The sequence below is a fragment of the Vespula vulgaris genome, chromosome 20 (genome assembly GCF_905475345.1).
Source record: "Vespula vulgaris chromosome 20, iyVesVulg1.1, whole genome shotgun sequence".
Taxonomy (NCBI): Eukaryota; Metazoa; Arthropoda; class Insecta; order Hymenoptera; family Vespidae; genus Vespula; species Vespula vulgaris.
The window spans coordinates 2,861,867-2,884,689 of record NC_066605.1 but is presented as its reverse complement, the minus strand read 5'-3'; the positions used below and the strand labels follow the sequence as shown (position 1 = coordinate 2,884,689).

At 29.8% G+C, this 22,823-nt stretch overlaps 1 protein-coding gene across 1 annotated transcript in view; it reads right to left on the bottom strand.

Moving 5' to 3' along the window:
- Positions 1 to 5,625: 5,625 nt before the first annotated feature.
- Positions 5,626 to 22,823, bottom strand: part of LOC127071081 (uncharacterized) — a 152,938-nt gene continuing 135,740 nt past the window's right edge. The window contains exon 7 of the mRNA XM_051009949.1: positions 5,626 to 5,792. Coding sequence (XP_050865906.1) covers positions 5,643 to 5,792 — 150 coding nt within the window. The 3' untranslated portion in view covers positions 5,626 to 5,642. The remainder of the gene's footprint in view (positions 5,793 to 22,823) is intronic.

Below are 22,823 nucleotides of genomic sequence, written 5' to 3'. Positions count from 1 at the left end.
AACAGACACAGACACCCCGTATAACAATAACGTAAATAAAATTGCAAAACACCATGGACACCTCATTCTCACCATCTAACCGATCGAAAAATCATCGTGTAAGAAAAAAGAAACAAAGAAAAAAAAAAAGAAAAAGAAAGAAAGAAATCAAACAAAACGAACTAAAAAAAAGAAAAAAAAAGAAAAAAAAAGGAAAAAGAATCAGTTCGAATCCGATCGAGGAGAGAACACATCGCATGCCAATTAAAAAGTCACCGATGTATGTAAATCCGATCGAACGTCCTAATAATTCAATTCGAACGACTGAGGACGTACGATTCGTTTTCGAGTCGAATTCGGCGTGGGTGCGACATACGTTTATACATCGGACGAAGAGAAAGGGAGTAGAAGGAGTAGGAGAAGAAGGATGAGATGAAGAAAAGGGAAGAGTGGGGGAGGGGACCGAAATCGAAGGGGTCAGGTGTGCGTCGGTGGGTCTGAAAAACGAAGTCGAACAAGAAAGGAAGAAAGCGAGTGAGTAAGAGAGACAAAGATAGATAGATTAAAACAAAAAAAGAAAAAAGAAAGAACAAGAAAAAGAACAAGAAAAAGAAAAAGAAAAAGAAAAACAACGAATACGAATAAAAATACGAAAGAGAGCGAGTAAGAGAAGAAATAGTCGAATTTCGGTTATTAATATCACGAATGCCGCGTGGATTCCCCAATGGGGGGGCGGTAAGACCCCCTCGTGTGCGTCAGGCCCAGAGTAGGCCCTTCGGAGGCTCGCCCTTGGGACTCCCTTTTGAGACAATGGACGCCTGTGGTGCTGGATGTCTCCGACGACGTCTGGGGACCCCCGTCGCGACGCAAACGCCACACGCTCGGACCCGTTTTACTACTATAGAGACGTCAGTTATCCGTCTCGTTCTATCTCTCTTTCTCTCTGTCTTTTTCTCTTTCTCTCTGTCTCTCTTTGTCTCTCTCTTTCTCTTTCTCTCTGTCTATCTGTCTGTCTGTTTCTTTCTCTCTCTCTCTCTCTCTGTCTTTTTCTCTTTCTTTCTGTCTGTCTGTTTTTCTCTCTGTCTCTCTCTCTCTCTCTCTCTTTCTATTTTTCTGTCTTTTTCTTTTCTTCTTTTTCTCTCCCTCTCTTTCTCTCTCGCAGTAAGTTTCCTGGGGCACCGATTTATTGGAGACGAATCTTCTCTCGAAGTGGAATCGAGAAATGTGTCAGAAGGTCGTTCGAGTGCAAGAACGTTCCTATTAAATTTATTCGATCGACTTTTCACGAGAATCTAACTTTTTTTTCTGCCTTTTTGTTTTCTCTTTTATATATATATATCGGTTCAATTATGAGAAAGATAATATTTTTGTTCCTCTTTTTTTTTTGTATTTGTCTTTCTTTTCCCTTTCCTTTTCTTTTTTTTTCACGAGGATCTAACATTTTTTTTCTTTTTTCCTTTCTTTCTTTCTTTCTTTTTTATATATCGATATAATTATAAGTGAAAAGAACAAAGAAATAGAAAAAAAACTTTCTTTTCAGGAGAATCAAATATTTCTTTTCCATTTTTCTTTCCTTTTCTTTTTCTTTTTTTTTATTTTTTGATTTCTTCTTCTTCTACTTTCTGTCTTACCTGTTATTCATTTTGCTTTAATTATAAGAAAGAGAATAGTTTTCTTTTTTCATGAGAATCGAATCTTTTCTTTTTATTTTCCTTCTCTTTTGCTTTTATTTCCTCTCATATCAGTGTAATTACAGGAAAGAGATTTTTCTTTTTTTATATGCATCACTGTTTTTTTTTTATATTTTATTTTTTTTTTTTGATACTTTCTTTGTTTTAATTTCTCTTATATCGGTTTAGTCATAAGAAGATGAATTTTATGTATTTTTTCACGAGTATCAAATCTATTCCTTCTCGTTTCGTTTTATTTATTTCCTTTTCTTTTCATCTTATATATCATTACAATTATCATATATAATTATAAGAAAAAGAAAAAGAAACTTTCTTCGCGAGAATCGATATAAGTAGATAAGATTATTTGAAAGTAATCATTCAATGTCTTATTTATTCTTTCTAATGTGAAGTTAACGTTTGACGCAACAATAATTGTTATTCATTTTAAATACCATTTTATCAAACAAACATTATTCAAAATCACAGTTGAAAGAAATTTGATTAATATATAATAACAAAAAAAAAAAAAGATCGAAATTTATAGATACATAAAAAGATATAGCAACATATATTTCAATGAAAAAGTCATACGAAATAAATTTCATATAATTCATATCAATACGCCGATCAAACGAATATCAAACTTATTCAAATTCGAACGTCGTCAGAAACTCTCATCCCTTTGTATAATATTATTCGATTCATTCGGAAGTAAGTCAGAGCAATGCTTTTCTACTATTGTCGTTGCTATCAATCGTGCAATGAGACTTAACGTTATATATATATATATATATATATATATATATATATATATATATATATATATATATATATTGTACATGACCACAAGTGGATGGAGTAAACGTAGGAGAGAAGAGGAGAATCGAAGAGAAGAGAGGGATGAGGGTGGGGGGTGGGAGTGGGAGAGAGAGTAGATGGGTGGTAGAACAATGCACGTTTTAAACGAAGCGATCTGTATATATTTTGTAGTTGAGTACAGATTTCTTCCCGCTGTGCGATCTCGTGTAACAATGTCGCATAGCACAGATGTTCGTTATACTCTTCCTCCCTTACTTATCCCTTCTACATACATAAATGACTACGATAAATAATCCAATGTAAGTACTTACACATACATACATATATATGTACATACATACATACATACATACGTACGTACGTACATACATACATACATTCAATCTTTTTAGTCGTTCAATTTCCAATGCGATCCAACATCGAATCCGATCGAAAGGTTCGCTCGATAAAACCTCACCCCACCCACCCCCCTTTACTCCCCCTTCTAGTTCCTCAACCTCTCACTCACCTCCCCCGTACCTCCATAACCAATACTCCAACATTCTCTTACCGTGTGACAGCATAATCGAAACGGTACCGGTGGTCATTGGCTACTTTAAGAAGCCGTATCGTAACCACGAGGGAGAACATCTTGGACGCGCAAGGAACTAGTTTTTCTTAGGCGAATCTTCTCGAACGCCTCTTGTTGATGTTTTTATTTATGTATATATATATATATATAATTTTTGTATTAATAAACGATTAGATAAATATCGATAAATCTTGTCGATATGTTTAAACGAATGGTAATATATTATTTTTCTAATTTGTTCTCGGTCAATTTTCTATTTCGATTTATTCTATTTCTTTCTATCTTTTGTTTTGTTTTTGTTTTTCTTTTTTATTGTATGTTTTTCTTATTTATTTATTTATTTATTTATTTTTAATTCTCGTAAATACAATGGAAAGATGGATATATTTTTTTACGTGTATGTAGTATTTATACGTTTTATGCGAAAGAATTTTCTTAAAAAATTGTTAATGCCTGTTGAGAAATAGAGAACGTGTATTCGAGATATATGCAACAAAGAAAAGAAATGAAAAATTAAAGGAAAAAATAATCAAACCTTTGGTTTGGTTTGTATCGCGTGCACGTGCTACTAACTGATGGAAAGACGCAACTTAAATGATCCGAAACAGTGTAGAACACATTTCGTGTTTGCAGTGTCGTTATTACATCGTTTAGTCGAACGTACCCGTACCTTCCGCAAACGCGCCGCTTATTTATTATTTCAAAGAAAACTGAAACACAGAAGAGATATGCGAAACCTTGGACCGAGGATCGTGGTCCCTTAAACGTCGCGTGTATGGAAGAAATTATAAGGCTTCGCGGTTAACATGACTCTTCGCGGTACCCGACGAAACGAGAAAACTTCTTCGAATGCCCTTAACCATAGGAAACTATGTAATTTTGAGATAAACTTTGTAACGATGTATTTTCTTTTTTTTCTTTCTATTTCCTTTTTTTTTATTTGTCTTAGTTTTATTTCTTTAAATATAATGGTTATTTCTCATATAAATCATCGAGGAAAAGAAAAATTTGCATTTTTCTCGTCGTTTAATCTATCCAGATTAATAATAATCTAATTTCGTAATGAAATTATTTTGTGACGAAAAGTTTTTTTTTTTCGACATAGTATATGATAATTATGTTCCATGTAAGTTATTGGGGATGAAAATAATATTGATAAGAAAAAATAAACAAAAAAGAGAAAAAGATTTGAATTTTTCTCGTCATTTAATCTATTCGGTTTAATAATAATTTAATTTCATGATAAACTTTGTCCGGAAAAATATATATTTTTTTTAAATATATATATATGTATATAATAATTATTTCCCATGTAAGTCGTCGAGAATGAAGGTAATATCGATAAACAATTCTTTTTTTAATTTCTTTCATTGCTTAATATTTCTATTGATAATAATGTAAATAATAATATAATTTTGAAAAAACTTCATAAAAAAATACATCCCCATTTTTCATCATATAATCGATATTTTCCCCATAAGTCGTCAATATTTCATTTTCGTTTATCTTCTATGTTTTTTTCTTTTTATATATATTTAATCTATTTATTAATAGTTAAATTGTTTCTTTCATTTTTTTACCACATAAGTAAACCTTCATTTCCCATAAATTATAGAGATTGAGAATAACGTTAAAAGGCATTTTTAATAATTTCTTTCGTTATTTAATAAATCTGTTAATAATAATTTAAATAATAATTTGAGAAAACTTCGGATTCAAATATTTTTTTCTTTATCATATATATCAGTAATAGTAACGTCGTTATAAAAATAATATAAATTTTTTGATAACTTAATTTATTTATTTATAATAAATTATGTAATAATACTCACGCCCTGAAGATAGTTGATTTTATCCGAGACATTGTTCCGCATCGTATGATCCAGGAATGGGACGTTGATGAACATATAATAAAAAATTAAAGATGAGAGATCATAATCGAGAAGTCTCAGCATATGTCACCGTTTCAAAAGTTACAACAATTTAAAAATTAATAACAAATTAAATCTTTTAGTTCAAGTTAAAACAAAAGTTAATAACGATTTGAACCTTTTGCACTATAATTTTCCTAATTTGTTTTCGTAATTATCACTATAATATTTGGACTATAGTTTTCCGAAATTTTTATACTATAGTTTTCTTTGTATTTTCAGACTTATTATTTTCCTAATTATGAAATATCTATTCGCTATATTATATTCAATGTTCGTAATTTTCTTTTTTGTATTAAAAGAATCTCGACTTTACTATAATAATTTTAATGAGATACAGAATAATTACAATTTTTAATAAGAATTCACTATAATCTACAAAACGCTATTGAAAATTTCTGCGTTGCTATGTTAATTTGTTAATTATAGATTATCTATTGAATTAATCAAATAATTTTCGATAAAAAATATTGCTTCACTGTACTGTACTATACACAAAATGTTTTTTTATATTTTACAACTAAAAATTTCAAAATTAATTATTAATCTATGTGATAATTTTCGAAAGAATTTTTTAACAAAAGTTTCTTAGCGATTTATATTATTAATATTTCTATAAAAGAAAATTATACAAAAAAAAAAAATAAATAAGTATTATCGCTTCATTGTTTACGTTATAGTGCAAAAGTCCAGCATAATAAATCGTAAATCGTAAATCAATAAAATATAATATCGCAAAAGACTTTTCGATTCGTGTAAAAATCTCATTAAACTTCGAGATCCTTGATCGTAATAATCCATACTCACGGATGTTGGATCCTGAAACAGAGAAAGAAAGTACCAATCGAGTTAGTAATTAAAATTGAAGCGTTGAAAATCACAAGACTGCCATAACACGGTCAATCTTCGATTTCAAGGATCGATTATCATCAAGGGTGAACTTTTTTCTTTTATTTCTTCTCTTTTCTTTTTTTTTCCTTTCCTTTCTTTTCTTGTTTTGATCGTCTGACGTTTTACAAATTTCTTTAACGGAATAAATACGCATGAAAAAAATGCAGAAACAAAAAAGAAGAGAAAAAAGAAAATCCAAAAAAGAAAGGAAAACGAAAACCCAAAAAAGGAAAGAAAAGGAATAAGAAAGAGAAAAATAAAAAAAAAAGAAAAAGAAATGAAAAAACAGAACATGGAATTTAAATAAGTTAGAGAAGGCAGAAAAGAATAAAGAAAAAGAAAATAATGAGAATAAAAAAGAAAAGAAAAAAATTAGAAGAAATTTTTTGACAACGATCAAATATTATTATTATTTTATTATTATTATCATTATTATTATTATCATTTAAAATTATTATAAGTTAATGAAATTATTAAAAAAGAAAAAATAGATGGCATTTAAGTAGATTAGAGAAAGCAAAAAAAGAAAGAAATAAAAAAAAAGTAGAAATGAAAAGAAAATAAAAAAGAAAAGAAAAAAATTAGAAGAAATTTTTTGACAACGATCAAATATTATTATTATTTTATTATTATTATTATTATTATTATTATTATTATTATTATTATTATTATTATCATTATTTAAAATTATTACGAATTATTGAAATTATTAAAAAAGAAAAAATAGATGGAATTTAAGTAGATTAGAGAAAGCAAAAGAATAAAAAAAATCAAAAAAGAAATAAAAAGAAATGAAAAGAAAAAAATTAGAAGAAATTTTTTGACAACGATCAGATATTATTATTTTTTTATTATTATTTTTATTATTATTATTATTATTATTATTATTATTATTATTATTATTATTATTATTATTATTATTATTATGCGAGAGCTCATAAAAATAATCGGAAGAACGTAATGATCGAGACGCGACGAAAGCATCCGTGATACGTGCGCATAATATACATAAGGCAGCCGCCGGTTTTCTAACTATAAAGACGTTCGTTCTCGAGGCGGTCGTCTCGATATATTCTCTCGACAATTTGTTATGCATGCTCACGATGAACGAAAATTGCGTTTAATTCGACGCCGTGGTTCTTTCGTCGTCGACGATCGATGACGATCGACTATCAACGAAAACGACGACGATCGACGAAAACGACGAAGACGCGCCACGAGAGAGATCTTTCGACAGAAAAGAAAGAAAAGATATAAGTTGGACAAAGATGAAAAAACATATATATATATATATATATATCTATATATACATATACATATATATGAAAAAAGAAAAAAATATATATATATAAAAAATAAAAAATTAATAAAAAGGTAGAGATATACGAAAAAGTATAGGTATAGGTAAGGTAGGCCGCATAAATGTAGATGTTCCATTTAAAAAGCCATTTTCGCGTGTTTAGCATAATACGTAATCGCGCGAACCTTCCTCCGATCGGAATTATTTTATCGGTCGTTCGTCCTGAATTTCTACGTAGTCCTGTCGCCGTATACGATATTCCTGTGTATATCGAACGATACTTAGGAAAGGGGACGGAAAGAAAGAGACAGAGATAGGGAGAGATAGAATGTGAATGAGAATGAGAGTGAGAGTGAGTGAGATAAATAGATAGAAAGAGAAAGAGAGAGAGAGAAAGAAAATAATGTCGAAGCTATCAGCAAGGATCACGTTCCCCGAACAGTTTATATCCCTTCTCGTGTAAACGAGCCATGAGGTGGTTGTTTTTGGTAGGAGAAAAGTGGTAGAGTTAGAGTGGGGGGAGAAGAGGGGTGAGAGGAGGGGTAGGGTGGTATAAATATTCCTTGCACTTTCTTTTGTTGCATCTTCTTGCGCCTCCTTTCACTATAAAGGAGCCAATATACTAGTGGATTAAAAAGCGAACGAATGATTATTATCGAGGGAAGTTAGGGTATACTCTAACGCTGACGTTCAGTTTACGACGACGTAAAATTACGTTGAAGAGATACTCTTTCAGTATTATCTTTCTCCCTTCTCCTCATTCTCTCCTCTCCTTACATCGTCGTCCCCACCATTTCCCATAAAAAGGATGATACTGTTGGTATTACTACGATCTCTCATCGTGTATATTATTAACGGCTCATTTTCTAAGGACGATGAAATGAATTTGATGTATGAATTTTTCGACGAGTTTATTCTTTCTTTTCGTTTCGTTGTTTTTGGATAATTTGTTTATTATCTTTTTCCTTTCGTTTATCCGTTTCTTTTCTTTTCGGTTTTTCATTTTTTATTCTTTTATTTTATTTTTTTTTTTTTTGAATATTCTTACTAATTATTCGGATAGGATGTTTTTATCTTAAGAAACAAGGAGAAGAGAGGAAATTTTATTATTTATTTCATTAAATTTTTTAATTAATATTATTATATATTTTAATTAAATTTTCTATGAATTATTTAATTAAATTGTTTTCTTCTTCTTTTTTTTTGTATTAATTGTATTTTTTTCAATTTTGTTAATTATTTATATATATATTTTTGTATTATAATATATATTTTTTATTAGAAAAAGTTAGTTTTAAGTTAATGTACATTTTCTAAAACTAATAATATAGACAATATCATATTAAGCATTAATTAACTATAATTTATATTAGGATAATACAAAAAATATTAAAATTCGAAATTCCATCAAATTATTGTAACAACGACGAGAGATATACTCATATTTGCATAAATACTTTCCACAAATATTAAACTATCAAATCATATCAAATATCTTAAATGGCACCATTAAAATACTATTCGTTGCTCTTTACTTTATTACCAATCCTTCGAAATGATTCATTTCGATACAATTTAATAAACAGAATCAATGAAATAATTTGTGTATATAATAACTATAATCATCATCATTAGTATATATCTATCTGTATATATTCAAAACTTAAATAAAACGTTAATGTATATCCGATCAAGAAGAAGAAGAAAAAGAAAGAAAGATAAATAGGATGGATAGATAGAACAAAAGAAAGAAAAAAAGATATAAAAACAAAACAAAACAAAAAAAAACGAGAAAAAAAAGAGAAAAAAAAGCACACCGATAGCAGTTTAACTTTATCGCTGGTAGACTCGTCGTGAAATTGGCCTGCCCGGATACGTTTGTTTATGAACCCTCGAAATGTTCTGCGGTGATAGTTTTCGGTGATAGGGAATTTCAATGTGGACGAGTAGACGAGCTGCGGTTTTCCAGCTCGCTTCAGTTCACCGGTATAGCTCGACCCCTGTTTCGTTTAAATATTCCATAGCAATGCCGTCACCGTTAACGCGTTTCAATCAGTCTGCGAGTAAATGGCGATCCCGTTCGTTCTGCCAACCCTTTAACAATTTCGTCGGCTCTACGATACAACGTTACCCTTTCGTTTAATCGTTCTCAATTTTTCTCATCCCTTATAGTAGAGTTAACAGAAAGCAACGATACCATTGAGATTGATTAACAAGTAATATTGGAATTCATTGTGCATTAAATAACTGAATAAAATAAAAAAATATATATATGTATATAGTTTAATTAAGTGATTAATAAAGTGATATGATATTATATAGGAGTTAAGAATAATGAACAACAAAGTTGTGTAACGTTATAGTATAAATAGTATAATAATAAATGTTATTGTAATATTGTAGAATTTGGTATTATTTATATTAATATTATTTGTATTGATTATATTAGAGTGAATACTTTAAGAGAATAGTTAATTGATATTAGTAGTATAATATTAATATTATATAATAGTATTTATATTTTTAAAAATATTTAAAAAATAATACAATAATATATTTGTTATATATATATTATATATATATAATTTAATATATTAATATACTAATATAATAATTATATGTAATTAATATAATAATTCTCTAATAATGAAGATTTAAACAATAAGATTTAACTATTAACTTTAAGTAATATTGAAATTTTAATTAGTGTTTTATCTAAAAAAAAATGTTAATAATAACTAAATAAACAATAATAATACAAAAATAATAGGTATAACAATGAAATCGTATAATATTACTAAATAATCTCGAAATGTTCAAATAAAATAACAATGTCTGAATAAATATGATAAAAATAATATAGTACAATATTCAATTTGTAATTGGTAAAATATTTTTCAAAAAATACTGTCGTTATTCATTCAAATATAAAATAACTGAAAATGTCTACTTATATAAGCCAAACCTAATATTTTGATTGTCAACTACGATTTATGTTTATTTTAATAAGATTTTCTCGGTTTATTTATGTTTTGGTTTATTTATTCTCAATGACGAGAAATCCTCAGTCTACGACGAACCATCGTTCGATTTAGAAAGTGTTTCATAAATAAAACAAACATATAATATCTTCTCTGATTTAATACGTCTATATAAGAATTTCAATCATTTTATACATTTGTGCTTTCTTCTTCCTCTTATTTGTTCAAACTAATTGTTCACCAAGCATACAGAATTTCATAATAACATTAATTAAATCTTAAAGTTAATAGTTAACGATATAATAATAATAGTAAAGAATAAATAAAGTCTTAAGTAAAAGATAAATATATTTTCTTATAGTTAAAGTTATAGGACAATTATTTTCATTATATACAATAATTTATTATAATTATTTTTGTAATTAGACGAACGGAAGTAAATAATAATTCCTAAAAAAAAAAAAAAAGAAAAAAGAAACAATCACGAACGCGCATAATGATATCTATGATTCTAAGTACCGCAAATCAATCGAAAAATTAATAAAAGAAAAAAAATAATTTCAATAAAACAAATTAAATGAAATCAAATCAAATGATGAAAGCACACATTGAAACGAAAGAAAATTCGTAAAAAAAAGATATATAAATAAAAAAATCATCGATCACAGAGAAACGTAATCTCCAAAAAAACAAAAAAAAAAAAGAAAAGAAAGAAAAGAAAAGAAAAACCAACTATCGAAACGAATCACTTACCTATACTTAACAACTTAACTAATACAATCTCAATCGACTTCCATTTATCATTGGAATCATGAATAATAGATTCTAACGTATGAATAATGAAGACAACTTCAAATAATAGAGACTATAAGTTCTTTCAACGAGATTGGATCGTCTATTTTGAAAGAGAGCAAAGGTATGAGAATATATAAAAAAAAGAATAGTAACGCAAAACTCAAGAGTACTACTACTACTACTACTACTACTACTAGTAGTAGTAGTAGTAGTAGTAATGTGAAGAGAGGAGGATGAGGAGGAGGAAGAGGGATTGTGTTCCTCACTCTACACAGGAGTTCTACTAGCTCCCTTACGAGCCTCGAGTACCTCGAGCCAATAAACGTTTGTACGAGTCCATAAAAAAAGCACCAAGAAAGAGAGATAGAGATATACAGAGAGATATATATAGATAGATAGAGAGAGAGAGAGAGAGAGAGAGAGAGAGAGAGAGAGAGAGAGAGAGAGAGAGAGAAAGAGAAAGAAAGAAAGATAGATAGATAGATAGAATGAGAAGAGAATAGAGAGATGGTTCACCACAAGATCGCCTCCGGCTCCCAGTGGAATTTTAACTTTTAATAATAAAGCGAGGGAGTCTCGCGTTGTTACGTTATGATAGCGTAAGCGAGAAGGGCAAACCGTAAAGAGTAAAAGAGAGAGAGAGAGAGAGAAAGAGAAAGAGAATGAATAAGAGTGAGATAGATAGATAGAAAAAGAGAAAGAGCGCGAGAGAGAGAGAGAGAGACAGAGAAAGAAAGAGAGAGAGAGAAAGAAACAGGAGGAGGAGGAGGAAGAGAAGGAGGTGAATTAAGGGCGGTATAGGAGGAAGCGCCGGAGGTTCTATACCCTTTCTCCCTCCTCCCTTCAACCGATGCTGACTCTTCTACTCTATACCATCGTATATACCAGCACCGTTTGAAAACCGCAGCACAGGCACCGCCGCCACCGCGTAATTGCCGAGCTCTCACTTACCGCTCGTCGACCGCTCGTCGACCGCTCGTTCGATTGATTATTATTTTTATGTGCTCCGACCTAGCTGACCTCGTTCCCGATCGCTTCGTACCCCACTCTCTCCTCTCTCCTCTCTCCTCTCTCCTCTCTCCTTTCTCCTGTATCCTCTATCCTTCATCATCCATCCTTCATCCTCCATCCTCCAGAGTCCTGAACCTCTACCGGAGGTTCACTGCGTTCATTTCTTTTATGAAAAATTTTCATCGTATCGTACAGAAGAATACATCCATCCCTTCCCATTTCTTCCCCTTCTTTTTCCTCTTCATCAATCGTACATCTCGTACCCCATCAAAGATTTCGGTTAACTACCCCCATCTCCTTCATTTTATAAAATCCTCCCTGGAATCAACTCTGGGAAACTTTTGATGCGCCCAATTGAATTTATATAAATTGGATTGATACTGGTATATTTGTATGTACGTATATTGAGATATGTAACGTTGGGGTTTTGTTAGACACTGGCGTTTCTTGAAAATTTGCGGGGTCTTTTTTATAAATGTTAGAGTTTATCCAAACTATGTTGTTAGAGTCGTATGCGACGTCGTTAGAGTTCGTATCGGTTTTTTTTTTTTTTTTGAAAACTTGAGAGTTTTGTTTCTTTTTGATAGATCAGTATATTCGTGTATAACGTAGAGCGATATGTGACGTTAGAATATCGTTAGAGTTTGTATCGGTTTTTTGAAAATTTGCATTTTTTTTTTTTTTTGATAGATCAACGTATTCGTGCGTAACGTAGAATATCGTTAGAGTTCATATCACATTCTTGACAATTTACGTTTTCTGGATTTTTTTCCTTTAATTTTGTTTTTCTTTATGTTTTACTTTTTTTTTTGTTTTCTTTCTAGACGTTACTGTTGTTGTATTTTAATATGGCCGGCGGTACGTTAGAGAGTTAGGGGAAGTAAGATGGGGAGAAGGAGGGAAGGTAAAAAGAATAACTCTTCTTTCCTTTCCTCTCTTCCCACCCCCTCCAACGTTCAACTCGAAATCTCTATATTTCTCATCGTAATATCGGACGAAATGAGTCTTTTATACGCATTACGTACGTCCTGACCCGGGAAGAAGAAGAAGAGGTGGAGAAGGAAGAAGAAGAAGAAGGAGAAGAAGAAGAAGAAGAAGAAGAAGAAGAAGAAGAAGAAGAAGAAGAAGAGCTTATTTAGTTCTTGGTCGATCGGTGGCTGGCGGCTTATTATCTTTACGTTCCTGGACCCATCTGACCTTAATGCACTCCGATCGCTGCCGCGCCTTCAATCACGTTATTAAACTTCTTGATCCCACACACACACACACACACACACACACACACACACACACATGTATGTATACACATACACTAACACATGAGTACTGTCATATGTATGTGTGTATTTTTGTGTATATATATATTCATATATATATATATGTATGTATGTATTTTTGTATATGTATGTAAACATATGTATATATGTATATAGGTTTGTATATATATGTATATGTATGCATACGTATGCATATGTATGTATGCATATGTATGTATAAGTATGTGTGTATGTATATGTATGACTCTGAAAGTTGGTGAAACAGTGGGGGGTTAGAGTAGGGTGGGAGAGGGAGAGAGTTAGGAGGAGGAAGTTGTGCAAACGTGGTTGTTTCTTTGCTTAAACTCTGAGGTTTCGTAAGAGAGTATCGTGTCATGGGAATGTGTGTCCCGTGTAATGTACCGTGTGACTTTATTCAAAATTAATATGTATATATATATATATGTTTGTGCGTGTACGCGTATGGTACGTGTACACACATCACATACACACAAATATACGAGATGATAATTGATCCATTCGATTTTAATCGATTTTTCTTTTATTTCACTTGTATTATTATCATTATTATTTATTTATTTTTTTTTTTTTAATAAGAATGATCGCAATTTTTAAATAAGAACCGCAAGGATAATGAAAAAAAAAAGAAAAAGAGAAAAAAATTCTTTTCGATAAAAAACGACGACAAAAACGATAATTACAAAATTGTAATTGATTCTTATTGGAAATATAATGAAAAGCAAATAAAGAGATGTTCTTAATAAGAAACGAAATAATGATAATGTGAAGAGGAATTGTTATCGCGGCACGGAATTTGGAATAATTTTCAAGAAAAGAAAGAAATAATGCGTGGAACCAGCGAAAGAACCCAAGTAGGAATGTTGTAGGAAGAGTTACATACAATGAGACATATAAATAAAAACTCTACAAGGTTCGGGCTCGCATATAAAGAAAAGAAGAAGAACAAGAAGAATGAGAAAAGAAAAAAGAAAAAAATAAAAAAAAAAAATATACACCATAAGCACGGGACTTGCCAACCCGCGAAGTGTTCTTCACCGACGATGTAGAGAATAATAATTACGTTTCGACGGTGTTAATATACCGACTACAGAAATTTCTCGAGGGACCTTGTCCAACTCGTTGCGGAGGAAAACCGAGGAAAAATGTTTCCTCTACCTGTTTTGTCTTGAATGTTACCGAGGTTTTTCTCTTCTCTGTATAAAACGAAAGCATAAATGTATACCGCGTTCGTACAAACTTTCAAACATGTCGGCTAAATTTTCCTAGTATGTTCGGTATTAATGATATTCAAGATCATGGAGAACGTAATACACGTTTTTATCCTATTATTACGTTAACATTGAATATTCTTGCAATTCGTTTTCTTTTTTTTTTTCTATTTGTTTTTTTTTTCCGAAAAAAATTCCATAAGAGACACGATACAAACGAATGATTCTGACGTTCGATTATCATTTTCAATTTTACAATTTGTAAATTTTATTGTTTCTCTTTTTTCTTTTCTTTTTTTTTTTTTTTGTTAGAAATAATTATTTCGATGAAAATTAAGAAAGTTATTAATTTTTGTCAAAAATCGGGAAGATCATTTAATCATCGAAATTCAGTGATTTTTAATTAATATTTATGAGTTATTATTTTAATTTAATCTTTAATTTGTAACTTTATTTTAAATAGCTTGTTTTCTTTTTCTCCTTTTTAGAGAGATTTCAACTCAAGTTAAGAGTGATTTATTAAAAATTATTATTTTTTGGTGTTCTATTAGAAGCTTGCAAGATGATATAATCGAAATTCATTATCTTTGATATCGATTAATTTTTATATTTGAATTTTATTTTTAATTCTAATTATAAGAAATTATAAATTTATAAACTTTTAATTACAATTTTCAAATTAATTTTATCCGATAGATTTCCATTCGAATCAAATGTAATCAATTTCTTAATTTACAATCAAAATCGTACGACGTAAAAGTCAAAATCAAATTAACTTTCTTTTAATTAAAATTACATTCGTTTCTATAGTAACATTTATTTTACATATTTTTAATTTCGATCATAAAATTTCTAAATCCAAATTTTTCAATTACAATCTCCTTAGAAAGATTTAAAAAAAAAAAGAAATTAAAATTCTTAACGTTCTCTCGATAAAAAGAAAAAGAAAAGGAAAGGAAAAAAAATAATCAAATTCAATGATTCAAATTTTACTTGAAAATTCCTAAAAATTTTATTCCTCGTCGAAAAATTCGAAGAAAAGAAAAGATCAATATTGAAACAATCGAAAGAAGCAAAAAATATACACATTCTCAAATTTATTCGACATTAAAATGACATATAACAAATAAAAGACGATAAAAGATAATTCATTGCAATACATAAATTTATCATTATTAATCGTCATATTCTATTTCAATAAATACAACTTCAAGATATCAGAAATCCCATAATATAAAACGAGTTCGATAATATAAATGTACAAACGTAGAACTTAATTACGAATGACGTTTGAAAATCTCACGATTTATCAAGTAGGTCTTTTAGAAAGGTGGGTGCGAACAGAGGTAACATGATTCCATCGGAAAAAAAATATTCGGCGTATCTACCTATCTACCTACCTACGTACCTACCTACCTACCTACCTACCTACCTACCTATCTACCTACCTACCTACCTACCTAAGTACATGTCCGACGGTTTACTCATTTAAACTAAATTATTCCAAATAAATGAACGTAACGCGCGTTATATACGGTACGGTGTGTCTACAATACCGGAGACATTCGTTTGCTCTTAATTAATGATCCGCGTAGAAGACGGGAGGATTAATTGCACGCAATCAGATCGCGGTAATTAATTACCGCGTGTTCGGGCCACTTTATTCGCTGTTTCTCTCTTGAGTATACGGGAACTATGAACGTACATGTATGTATATATATATGTGTGTGTGTGTTTGTACGTGTGTGTGTACATAACTAAATGTGCGTATTCCGTGTATAGTACGTGTGTATGATCGTATACGTATACATAAACGTATTTACAAATACGTATCGTTAGATATATATATATATATATATATAAAGAGAGAAAGAGAGAAGAGAGAGAGAGAGAGAGAGATAGGACGTGTTTATGTATTGGTACTGGTAGGTAGATATAAGCCTCAGGGAGGAATCGAGGAAACGAAGAGCTCAAAGCGAGTTAAACAGCCACGAGACCATGAAAATGTTCAAGGTAACGTTACCCTAAGTAGACGTACAACGACGACGACGTCCAATAAGCCTTCGATAAATCCTCTCGATCGTGAACAAGCATTTTCTCTCTCTCTCTCTCTCTCTCTCTCTCTCTCTCTCTTGTACGTTCGTTCTCACATACCATCGTACATCCCTATAGTATGTATGTATGTATATATTCTACTTTGATTTCATTAACCTCCAAGTTAACTTCTTTATATCATTCACTTTCCGAGTTGTTCATAGTATAATATCGTATCCGTTTGAATCACATTTTTATAGTGGATATGAATTTTTTTCTTTTTTCCACCGTATTATGCGACTTTAATAACAAGATTTAATCGTATAGATAATAAGAGTTTTATCGTTCATTTATAATATTATATGTACTTACCTGGTACATATACGATATGCGTTAGGGAATTATCATTTAAAATCGTATGTACAAACGACCTAAGGATTATGTTTTCTTGACACGCGATCTCTGTACATAGAAAGAAAGAAAGCTAGAGAGAGAGAGAGAGAGAAAGAGAGAGAGAGCTTCGTCACGGAAGTCGATTCGAAAAGGGAAGCTCTTATGTATTTGTTTTTTTTCAATACTTTTTATTTCTTATTTCAGTTGAAAGAGAGAGGGGGGAGGAGATAATATTTACCATTATTCGAGATAGTAAATTTACAGAACGCAAATATATATTGTGAGAAATGTTATACGTAATTAAATATTATTTAAGTATTAATTATTTATTTATTTCATTCGGATATTTTATTTATAAAAAAATAATAGGTTATGGGTTTGTTTGAATAGTACTCAAGCTACGAATTTAATGAAATATTAATAGATTTATCATTTATATCAACAGTTATTTTAATGATTGGTTTGATCATTACAAAATTTGTAATAAATTATTGTTATCTTTCTTTTTTTTTTTTTTTGTTTGGAAAGTAAGGAATCCTGAATGCAGATATACTTTGTGGTAAATGTTATATTTAATTAAATATTACTTAATTAATAAAAATATTTTTGTGTATGAAGAAATGATAGATCATTGTTTTGTTTAAATAGTACTTAGATTGTAAATTTAACAAAATATAAATGGATTTTTGATTTAAATCAGCATTTATTTTGGAAATATGTATAATCTGTTGAATTATAAATTGATGAATCATAACAAAATTTGTAATAAATTATTATTTTCATTATCGAAAGAGATATAAATTCAGAACAATTGTAATTTATACAATCATTTACGAGATATTATAAATGGTGTCTTTTAAATGGTATGCCATAATAAAATTTGAAATAAATTATTCTTATCAATTTCTTTTTTCTCTTGTGAAAGTGACGAATCCGCAACACAAGGGTATTTTATGGTAAATATTATTTGTACCAGCCCCGTGATGTATTTGACAGAATTTGTGAAAAGCATAGAAAAATTATGTTAATTATGATACATGAGATATAATTAGATATTATATTACTAATTTAAGATTCACATTTAAAATGTAAACTCGCAGAAGTTAATGAATAATTTATTATTAAATTATGAATTTCGTTTTAATCCGAGCGTAAATGTTATTCAAACAAAAAAAAAAAGAGAGAGAGAAAAAAGAAAAAGAAAGGTATTACGTGTCTTTTAAAAGAGGTAATATCTTAGAAAAAAGAAAAAAGAACAAGAAAAGAGAAAAGAAAAGAAAGTTCAGTTGATTATCATATTTCTGAGAATATATAAGAGCTTCAAACTTTTAAACATTTTTCATCTACTTATTTCACTCTCTTTCCCTCTCTCTTTTTATTTTATCACATCATACGATCTATTTTACAAATATGGAACACTTGCATGACTATGCAATAGACCCAATATAGACAAATTTATAAACCCTGACATAACATAAGACTTTACTAAGTAAAAAATATAAAAAAACAAAAATAACAACAACAACAGTAATAGTAATAATAAAACCAAACAAAAAAGAAGTATTCCATTGCACGCATAATACCTAAGTCATATAAATCAAATCTACAATATTCAAGCGTTATCATATAAAGCCTACATCCATCATAAATTCGACATAATATTATACATTTCAACCAAGTCGTATCGATAATATTCCCTTACAATTCTTTCTTTCTAACTGTCAAAGGAAAAAACGAGCCGCGAAAAGAAAACAGAAAAAAAGAGAAAGAAAAAAGAAAAAAAAACCTTAAAAACATACAGAAAAAATAAAAAGAAAGTAAGTAAGTAAGTAAGTAAGTAAGTAAGTAAGTAAGTAAGTAAATAAATAAGTAAGTGAGTAGGTAAGTAAGTAAGAAAGTTTACTCGTCTCATGTGAATAAATGAAAGCTTCGAGCTTTCAACATTTTTCATATATACCTATCTCTCTCTCTCTTTCTCTTTCTCTCTCTCTTTCTATCATCTGTACGAAACGTGGCACGTTTTATCAATTTCTACCTTTCTCTCTCTCTCTCTCTCTCTCTCTCTCTCTCTCTCAAGTTACATTCTACCAAGCGTATAAAAGGCAATATATTACATAATAAGACGGCATCACGGTAATAATATCGCGATCGCGTATCCAAGACGAATAGACGTGAAACTCGCGCGTGGCGAAGGGTTTGAGAGATACGGGGTATGAGGTATGGAGTATGGGGTGTAGTAGGTATGGGTTATAGGAGGGAGATTGTAAGGGAGATGGTTGGGATGGTTTATGACGTGCGACCGAGTGAAATGAGTTGAAAAGAAGGTAAAAGAGATCTTTACGATCTACTTGACGATACGAGAACGTCTTTGCTTCTTCTTTCTCCTTACCCTCTCTCCCTCTCTCCAACCACCCACTCACCCACCTACTCTCTCTCTTTCTCTCTCTCTCTCTTTCTTCTTTTTCTTTTTCGTCGACATTGAACCGTGGGTAAACTTCATTTACAAAGCCACGCCGTAAAAGAATCACGTCTTTCCTTCTCTTCTTTCCTCTCCCTCCCTCCTCTCCCCTCTCCCACCCCCTCAGACTTATCCACCCTCTTCCTTCAACCCCCTCCCTTCTTTATCCTACATACGTCTCTTACGTTAACTCTTCACTCTAACTCTTCTCATACTCCTCTTCTTTTCTTATAACAGATCGTGTCGCATCACGCTTTACTACGCTTGCTGTTCGATGTTAAACAGAGAAAAAAGGAAAAGGTGAGAGAGAAAGGGGGAAAAAGAATGTAAAAGAAAGAATGAAAGAAGGAAGAAATTCGACGTTTTTATTCGTCGAAGAGAGGAAGTTCGGTGGTATTCCCTGCAGGAAGATTATTTGCACCTTTATGCAGATTTATTATAGCGCGAGCGCGCGAGTTTCCGTGCGATTCATTCGCGTGCAAATGACGTTACTGCCTGTAACGTTTAGATTATTCTCATAAAGTGGCGATAAAACGTTTGGCTGTTTTTCTTTCTTTTTCTTTCTGTTTATTTATTTATTTATTTATTTTTTTTTTTTTGTGTGTTTTTTCTTTTCTTTTTCTTTTTCCGTTCGGGACTCTGAATGCGTAGGTAAGGTGAGTAATTTAGGAATAAGAAGAGGATGGTATTTAAATTTAAGTATGTATGTTTTAATGTGTCTGTGGTAATAGTAGAATTGTTCTAACGAATTAGAATTGATATCGTTTGATAGTCGTTTGATTTTACCAAAATCATATTACTTATCATAAAATTTTCTTATAATATGATTTCTATTTCATAGAAATTTTTATGGGAGTTCATATTGGAAATTGGAAATTGATGCTTAATAGTTGCAAATGAACTTATAGATTAATCTTATCGTTGATTAGAATGTAATAATTAAAAATATGATATTGTTATTATTTTTTTTTAATATAATGTTATTCTTTTCTTTCCCTTTTTTATTTTTTTCAATAAAAATTGCGACTGACAATAGTATTTTTGGACGAGTACGAAAATTGATAAACAATAATTACGAAGTATGGACAGTGTGTGTAATAAAACAAAATAAAAAAAATAAATAAATAAAAAGAAAGAGCGAATTAATAAACAAACGTATAATAAACATTGTAGAGTTTCGTAACAGAAAAAAAGAAAAAAAAAAGAAACAAAAAGAAGAACAAATTGCTAAATAGAAATATAATAACATTTCGGGATTCTATAAAAAATATTTAGGATTTAAAAATAAATTAACAAAAATAAAAATATAATGTTCTTTTTAGATTTCATTCATACGAAAAACAAAATGTCGTTGAATAATAACGAAAGATAAAACACGCCATTAATAAACAAACACTGGAATTAAAAAAAAAAAAAAAAAACAAAATACGATGGCATCTCGAAAATTCGTAACGAGAGAGAAAGAGAGAGAGAGAGAGAGAGAAAAAAATAAAGAATTTCGATAAGATATAACAATCAACGTAAATCCTTTTTTTTTTACGAAAGAAAATTATATATAATGACTCGCGGAATCATCCCATCGAACGTCCCACATTACTATCGTCGTTTTTATAATGCGCATGATACGTATGCACAAGTTGTTCTCAGGTAAGTTTATTCTCATTATATTTAATTATCCCAACACTTATTTTTTCATTATCGAGAGCATCGGCCTTCTCCCCATGGTTGCAACGATGCGCCCCACATACGCCTGTAATCTTGATAAGCCGATGTAAAATACACTGTCACTCGATACCCTTCGTGATATATAATTTTCGCAGCTGCAAGCCGGAAATGCAAAAATGTTTGAGTGCACTATAACTATATATGTATATATATATATTTATATATATATAGTTACGAGTTACCAAAATCATATTACTTATCATAAAATTTTTTTATAATATGATTTCTATTTCATAGAAATTTTTATGGGAGTTTATATTGGAAATTAGAAATTGATGCTTAATAGTTGCAAATGATACGTTTTGAATTCTTCTTTTCATTTTTTTTTCTTTTTTTTTTTTTTTAAATTCATTTCTCACAAAACATTTTTGTAACACAGTGCGAGATGTACGATCGCATAAATTGTAGCTATGTAATTACGGGATACGAACTTTTTGTAGTTCGTTTTAAAAATAAGAAATATAATTTTTCATGCTATTAAAATGGTTTATTAAGGATAAAAAAATAATTAATATGAAATAACAATGTGTAAATTATGTATTTGTGTTAATTTTCGAATATTTTGGCAATAATCAATATATTTTTTTGTTTTGATTTGTCTGAACAGTTTTATGTTAATTGTTTTATATTAATTGTCTCTGTTTGTGCGTGTTTGTGTCTAATACATAGAAAATAATATATCAAAAAAATTGTGTTTTAGAATATTCTAATTTTAAGACAAATCTATTTTTACTTGACCTTTCTTTAAAAAAAATTATTTTTTTTTATTTTACACACAAATAGAAAATATTCATTCAAAAAGAAAAAGATTGAAGTATTAATTAGATGATCAATATGTATTTCAAAATTCTAAATCAATAAAAATAAAATTAACGTCAATTGTGCTCCCATAATAAATACTAGATTATTTCTATTTTTCATTAACGAATTAAGGTGTCGATAAACTTTTCTATCAATAATATTAGATTGCTTCCAAAATAAATATTACACTTTCAATTAAAACAAATTAGATACTGAATTTTTTTTCATATATTAGATTCTTCTTTTCATAATATCAAATTCTTTACATTTTTTATTGCGATACGAATTAAATATCGATTAAGCTATGAATAAATTTGTCTAGAAGAAAAGGGAAAGAGAAAGAAAATAAAAAATATCACATTATTTATATTTTTCATTAATACAAATTAAACTCGTGAATTAAGGTGTCGATAAATTCTCCCATCAAAAATATTAGATTAATTTAAATTTTTTTTTTTGTCAATCATTTTAAAATACACAAGTAGGTAGGTACACAATGAGATACCGTTTCCCAAGGTATAAGCATACATACTTTAAAATAAAATTTAAAAGCTTCTCTCTCTTTCTCTCTCAATGAGGTAAAACGCGTCCCACGTAAGATAAACGCGCTTTTATGAAAACGCTTGGTCCCGAAGAACGATAAATCGTTATGATTCATCGCACCGTGTGAGACTTTATGGGTGCCATCGTGGCGCTAAGAGTCGAGATTTCTTTGGACTACCAACGTGGGACATTCGTTATCATACCATGGAAAGTCTTAACTTTTCGAGCGAAACGATTAATGTACGGATACGACTAATCGTTATTGATGTAATAATCATCCGAAAAATTATAATTTTAATCGAAGAATTAATATTCACGAAATACGTCCATTCCAATTTTCCCGTTTAAAATTATAAATAATTATTATTCTTGTTTTTAACAATTTATAACAATTCTCACTTGATATAAAAAT